Source organism: Buceros rhinoceros, unplaced genomic scaffold (assembly GCF_000710305.1).
Source record: "Buceros rhinoceros silvestris isolate BGI_N320 unplaced genomic scaffold, ASM71030v1 scaffold7387, whole genome shotgun sequence".
In the NCBI taxonomy this organism is placed as follows: domain Eukaryota; kingdom Metazoa; phylum Chordata; class Aves; order Bucerotiformes; family Bucerotidae; genus Buceros; species Buceros rhinoceros.
In genome coordinates this window covers 23,235-29,872 of record NW_010421540.1, presented here as the reverse complement: position 1 = coordinate 29,872, position 6,638 = coordinate 23,235, and the positions used below count along the sequence as shown (strand labels likewise).

The 6,638-nt window shown below is 47.6% G+C and overlaps 1 protein-coding gene across 1 annotated transcript; it reads right to left on the bottom strand.

Annotated features, from left to right (window-relative positions):
• Positions 1 to 354: 354 nt before the first annotated feature.
• LOC104496563 (G-protein coupled receptor 35-like) lies at positions 355 to 1,269 on the bottom strand. Its single transcript, XM_010139696.1, has one exon. The coding sequence runs from the start codon at positions 1,267 to 1,269 to the stop codon at positions 355 to 357; it is 915 nt and encodes a 304-aa protein (XP_010137998.1).
• Between the last annotated feature and the right edge of the window lie 5,369 nt (positions 1,270 to 6,638).

The following is a 6,638-nucleotide window of genomic DNA, read 5'->3' as shown; positions in this document are numbered from 1 at the left end:
CTGCATAAAAACTGATTCAAGGTGGGTGCAAGGGACAAAAAAAATCCTGTTTACCATTAGCTGTACTTGTTCTGGATTTTCTGGGAAAATGAAAGACAGCTTTTGCAGGGGGATGCTGTCATTTTACTCAAATTTGCATAAGACAGCAATTATCAGTGGCAACCGAGGGTGTTATATCAGGATCTGGACCACTGTGGTTGAATAAACCAGGGCTAATGTTCATGCGTCTGCATCCTTCCTACTCGCACAAAAAGAAAGTGCGAAATCGTGCTGTTGGGTCCCGCTTAAACTTGAACACAGCAAGTATAAAACGTGTGCTGCGTGTGTTTTGCACTGATGTGTTAAGCAGGGGAGCTAAATTTCAGCTTCTCCACTGGATTCAGATTTGGACTTCGCTAGCTTGGGAGACGCTTCCTTAAATTCCTTGTTGACAAAGTAGTAACAGATAGCATCCAGGCAGCAGTTTGTGTTTGCGAGGACCGAGGCAAGGTGGACGAAATTATTAACCCCCTGTATTGCAGAGCAGTTGGAGCTGAAGGAGTCCATTATAAAGCGAAGGAGATGCCCGAGGTAAAGAGGTAAAAAGCATATGATGAACACGGCCATGTTGGCAGATACGATGTAGACGGCCTTCCTGATTAACTTTTTCTGGTGATGGTCTTCATTCTTCTTTCTCAAGAGTTCTGCGATGACTTGTATGGAGCAATAACTCAGGATGATCAGCGGTATGAAAAACCCTACAATAATAGCACACAGGGTGACCACTGAGGGTCTAACGGAAGATTTTTCAAAGCAAAGTTCATCTTGTTCTCGCTCCTCAAACTTTTTAATGAGGCATAGAACGCAGGTGATGACTATCCAGAGAAACCCAGAGGCAAAAGCAGCCTTCAGTGGCGACCTCAGCACCTTGGCTTTCAAAGGGTACTTGATTGCAAGGTACCTATCGGCTGCTACGACGGTGATGATTCCGATGCTCATTAAGCGGTTTATGAAATAACCACCTTCCAGAACCAGGCACCATTTACCTACCTTCAGCTGATGGAAGTGGGATAAAGTTTTAAAAGGCAAAGTAAAGAGCAGCAAGCAGTCAGCCACGGCCAAGTTGACCATGTACACTCTCGTTTCTGTCCATTTGCCAAGTTTCCAGCAGAACACCCACAGCGCCAACATGTTCAGCAACAAGCCCAAAAGCAAAACGGGGATGTAAACACACAGCTGGACAAGTGGAAAGCTTTCGTAGGCTGTGATACTGCAGCTGCTGAGGTTCATTGTGGGGGTGTTAAGAGGCACGGTCCCTGCAAAAGAAGATGCAGCCTTTTAGAAGGTAGACTCTGCCTTCCAAGAATCGTGAAAGCTGGTCTTTGTCTTGGAAGTATCAGAGCAATCTGCCGCAGTCCCAAGACAAAACCCCCACCAATTCCACAGCAAGAAATCAGCAGCCGAGTGAAACAGAGATATGAGCTGTAGCTCGTCTGGTGGGTAGTTTTATCACTCTGGATCTAAGAGCAATATTGCTGTTTGCTTTGGAGGAGTTAATGCAGGAGTATTTTCCAGGTGCAGCTGTTCACGGACAGAAAAGACCTGGAGGTCTGAGATGTCTGGGGATTTTCCTGCAAGGGGAACATGCCTCCACGGATGCAGGTTCCCAGGGCTTGACAGCATCTTGAGCGAGCAAACCATAGGGCAGTGCTACAGCATCTATGTGCATCTGCAGCTCTTGGCCAGCTCCGAAAATCATGCTGCTGAGGAATCATGCCAAGAGACCTGTTTGGAGGTGAGGGAGTGTGCTACAGCCGATACTTGCAGCAGCTCTGTGCTTTGGACATGAGGAACAAGTTAAGATATAAGGGTAAATAAACACAGACAACAGAGAGATCTAGCAAAGGCTGAGACAGCCCTTAAGCATCCAAAACATCTCTAATACGGCCAGTATCGAAATGAGCCTTTGAAAACACACAGGCTCCAGTCCTCTCTGTTTCTCCACCACCATTTTGGTGTACCACCATGGCTGGGGAAAGGCAGTGTCTTGCAGAGCCCAAGTAACCACATCATCAAATAGCCAGGAAGAATTACCTTGCTCGGTGTCCTTGAAGAGAGTGAATGTTCCTCTAGACCAGCTACGGTGTGATGTGCAGGTGTGAAGAGCCCTTCTAGTGGTGCTTCTGGCATGCAACCAGGAGGTGTCCTGTGATGACCATTTACTGGTGGCTGTAACAGCAGCAATGCTGGTGGAGGAAGCACCCCCACCCCTCCTCAACACATTTCCCCGGGGTTGAGCTTCCTCTGTCACCACCCCTTGACTGCCTGAGGAGCCTGCAGCAGGCCTGCAGCGAGGTGAGATGCTCGTCTGCCGTGTGGCCCTGCAGCAGTCCCTCCAGCGGTGGAACGGCTTTGGGTTTTTCCTTTGATTTACTTTGCAGTGCCTGATGTTTCACTGGGCAATGCCCGTTGACCTTACTCATCCAACAGGCTGAGCACATTGCTTGGAGGGGACTCATTGCCCTGGAGGGTCCGGAGGTCTTCTCTCTGCCTTCTAGGCTGCTGCTCCTGCTGGGTCTGAAGCAGGAGCTGCTGCCTGCTGAGCAGGACTGAGCAGCCCCAGCGGAACCCCAGACCCATTCACAGAGCCTTGGCAGAGGGGAGGGCTGCGGCGTGCAGACAGTTTTGGGATTATTATAACTGCGTTTCACTCTGAATCACTGTAATTCTCTCCTCATTAGACAGCAATTCTGAGAAAAAGTGGCACCGTGACCCTGTGACCTCCTGCTCTTTGGCTGCTCTGCGGCTGCAAGCGCCTGTTGGACAGGGGCCCCTCCTTGGCTGTCCACTGCAACCGTTTACAGGAAGAGCTCAGACAAGTTGATCACCAAGCTCAAAGGTCCTGCTGTTAGTGCCTTAAATCGCTGACTCGGGCAAACACATTTCCCCTTCCCCCTTTCTAGGCTATATCTCAGAGTAGCTTCAGGAGCACTCCTGCTTTGTCTGTCTGCGCTTTATAAACCAGCCTTTGAGATTAATTCCTTGCTCATGCAGAGTCAGTATACATCTTAGCTTAAATACTTCTCCTGAGTTTCCAAGGACTGCTTTTGCCTTTCTTGTGGCTGCTTACAAGTTGTCACTGACCTGTTAGGAAACTCAGCCCGTTGATCCCCAGCCACCATCATTTTCATGTCATGGTCCTCGTTAGTACTTTAGCTTTCAAAGTCATCCAGCTCCTGGCTTGAGATTAGTTTCACCACTGTACAGAAAACACAGCACTTCGCATCATTCCCAGGTGTTGTCCACACACTGCTACTGTCTCTGTCAAGGCAATCACTACAAGTGTTAACCAGGAGCAGTCAAAATCAAGCCTGGAGGGAGCTCAGCTTACCGCATCTCTTCGGTGTGATGCTTCCCATCCATAGCTGGTGCCGTGGTCACCAGAAAAGGGCAGCTATGTCTCCTAGCATCCCGGTGAGGCTTCAAGGGAGGGACAAACCACATCACCAGGCACAAAGCAGCTGGCTGGAATCAGAAGGTTCACTGGGATGTACCAGAATAACTCAATACCAGCTACCAGTAGGCAAAGCTGTGATGAAGTGTTTGTTATCTGTGGAGAACTTAGGTGTCTCCTGGTGAGCCTCTCTGGGTCCTTGGATACTGCTGGCTTAGGATTCTCATGCTTCTCCCCACCTCAGCTCCCCATCGGCCACCTTCTAGGCTCTTATAGAAGCTTATGGTCCCCTTCTTCCAGACAGTCGCAGGTTTTATCACTTCTTCCAGGAAACAATGACACTCAGTTGGTATTTTCCCCTACCTCTACGGTTGTCAGCCTGTCTCAGCCCCACGAGTGCTGTCACCATGTGGCGCAGTGCAGGTGACACTTGTGCTGTTTTCTCTCTTCCTTGCTGGCAGCTCCCTGGCAAGGTAGTCTAGGGGCCTATGGCCCTGGTGAGCACCAGTGCCTGTACAAAGTGCATCACCACTCACAATGTGCTCCAAAGGACCTTTTACTGACACCAGTGTATACCACACCCTGACTGGAAGAGCCATTTTCTTAGTGAAAGAAGCCAGTGAGGCAAAACAGTCCTGTAAGGTGGAGAATCACTCAACCTCTGCCTTTCTAGTTATTCCCTCCCATTTAATGTTACTCAGATGTGATGTGAGACTACACATTTTTCAGATCCAAGCATGGTAGAGCTTTTACTGGCCAGACTCTTCCATTTCTGCCCCCATCCTACAAAAGAGACTGTGTTTGGTGGTCTCTGCCCCAATGTTATTTTGGCTGACTTACTTAAAAGCTTTATTACTGCTGTGAGATTTCATGTGTCAATTCCTTTAAAATTCTGGACTTCTTGGGTTCCTCATCCTTACTGAAAGCTGTGGCAAAAGTCATCAGGTAATTTTCAGAACATACCTGGACAATTTTGTTGTTTTTTTCAGCAGCAGTACTGAGTGATCTCACTTCTTTGCTTGTAATTTGTAGGTAGATTTTCATATCCAGGGAAGAATTGGTCAAAAGCCTTTACACTTCTTGATCTCTAAAACTTATTTCTGTTCTGCACAATCATTTTTCCTTCCTTGCAAGCTCTGCCTGATGTCCTGCCTTCCCAGCCAAAGACAGCCCTTCTCTGAGGTTTTCCTGTGCTGCTGGTAACAGACAGGACAGCGCAGGTTTGATGGGCTCCTGCCTCCCTTCTCTGCCAGTGAAGATCTTGGTCTCCTCTGCCTCCCAGAGACTGTGCCCTGCTGGCTACCAGCACTGGCACATCCCAGTGGGACAGGGCCTCTGTGCAGTGAGAGGTACCGGTACCCCCTCTGCACATGCGAGGTGGGCACGGGCCACCACACTGCCTGGTAGCATTCGGGCTCTGCAGTGCCTCTGCCCTGTGTGGTTTTTTTCTGGCTTTCTCACAGGAAGATGTGACATTGCAGCAGCAGATCTTGACCAAAACAGAACCACAGGGCTGGGAGCAGAACATGTCAGGCTTATTTCTAGGATGGAAAGATTGTGAAATGGCAGCATTAGGCTAACTGCGCTGACCTCACACAATGACCAACCCTGGCTGTTGAGACTGTTTCCCCTTTCAGAACCACGCAGGAGCTGAGCCGCGGCAGACAAGGCACTCACAGGGCTCTCTGCACCTAAGCCCTCTCCAAACTCCCACAGCATCAACACTGCTGGGATCGCCTGCGTGTCTCTGCGCAAATATACTGGGGAAGGCGCGGCAAAAGCGGTGCTTCCCACATGCCCACCACTGCTTTGGGGCTTACAGAATTCCCTGGAGATTGCCTAAATTTTGACTGCAGCATCAGTTTGCTCATTTAAAGTTTAAGCCGTTGTTAGCATCTTTTTCTTCTGAAGGGACAGAGAGATTTTATCTTGCTGAAATGTGAGCAGGATGAAGTGGTCCAGCCCTGAGCTGCTGATGGGCTGTGGCTGCTGCTCCCCACTATCTTGTGCTGTTCCCCATTAGACTCTTTTGCGAGGAAATGGGAAAGATTTGTGGATGACTGTGTCACTGTCCTGATGGATTGCTGTTCCAGTCCTGCATGTTGTGGACCAGGTACTGGTAACTCATCTGTTCTCTTTACTGGAAGCACTCAGGGAGCTGAGGTTTTGTTCAGACTGAAGAAAAGTGTCAGAAACCCATCACAGCTATCATAATATGACACGTAAACCAGATAATAATTTTTATCCAAGGTAGTATGTATCTCTTCGGGTAATCAGAAAGTTCCTTGCTTATCTTTGGGGTGTGCTATAAACACCCTGTTGTAAGGCAGATCTTGTATCACGGTAGCTAAGAGTTGTCTCACGATTTCCAGTGTAGGTTTAGCATCAATAACAGGGGACTCTGACGTGTAATGGTAACAAATAGATATTTATTTATAGATCTATTACTATGAGATAGTTTTATTTTCACTTGCAAATGAATGTTTCTTTTTTGTTTTTGTAGCATTCAGTACAAACAACAAAAAATTTTAGTGATGACAGGAATTGTGAAGTTAACAAATTTCCACGTCACAGTAAGGAAAATGAACACTTCGTTTTTTAAATACAGAAAAGGAACAGTGGGAGACCTCAGTTTGCTTCCTACAAGAGAAAACCAGTCCCTTTGTACAGCTCTACATGCAGTAAGCGTGGCTATGTATAGGAATGCTGACTGTAAAGTCTGGTACTGGTTTTGGCACTGACAGGGCATCGGCGAGCGGCTGTGCGGTGCTTGGCTGCTGGCTGGGGTGAAACCACGGCAGCTGATGAGTTCCATAGAGTGCCTTGTCTGTCAGCTTTCTTGATTTAAAAGCTACAGGCTAGAGGAAGAAGTGCACGCTCTGAAATTCTTCGGTTACGGAACAGTAGCAAATAGCATCTCAACAGCAGTATTTGCTCTGCTAGGAGGCATGTACACGTGGCCACATACAAAATTGTTATGGTTTTGTGTTTCAGATGGATAACCTAATCGGAGCCCACTGTAAATTGGACAATGTGCCCCATGTTAACGGGGAGAAAACATAAATGATTGCATTTGCAAAAAAAAAGTAAGTAAGTTATTTGCTTTCTGCGTTAACAGTAGGTTGATATGAAGCAGCCTTCACGGTTTTTAAAATAATTAACATTTTCCTAATGATCTGTTTGGAACAGGCGTCCATTATAATAA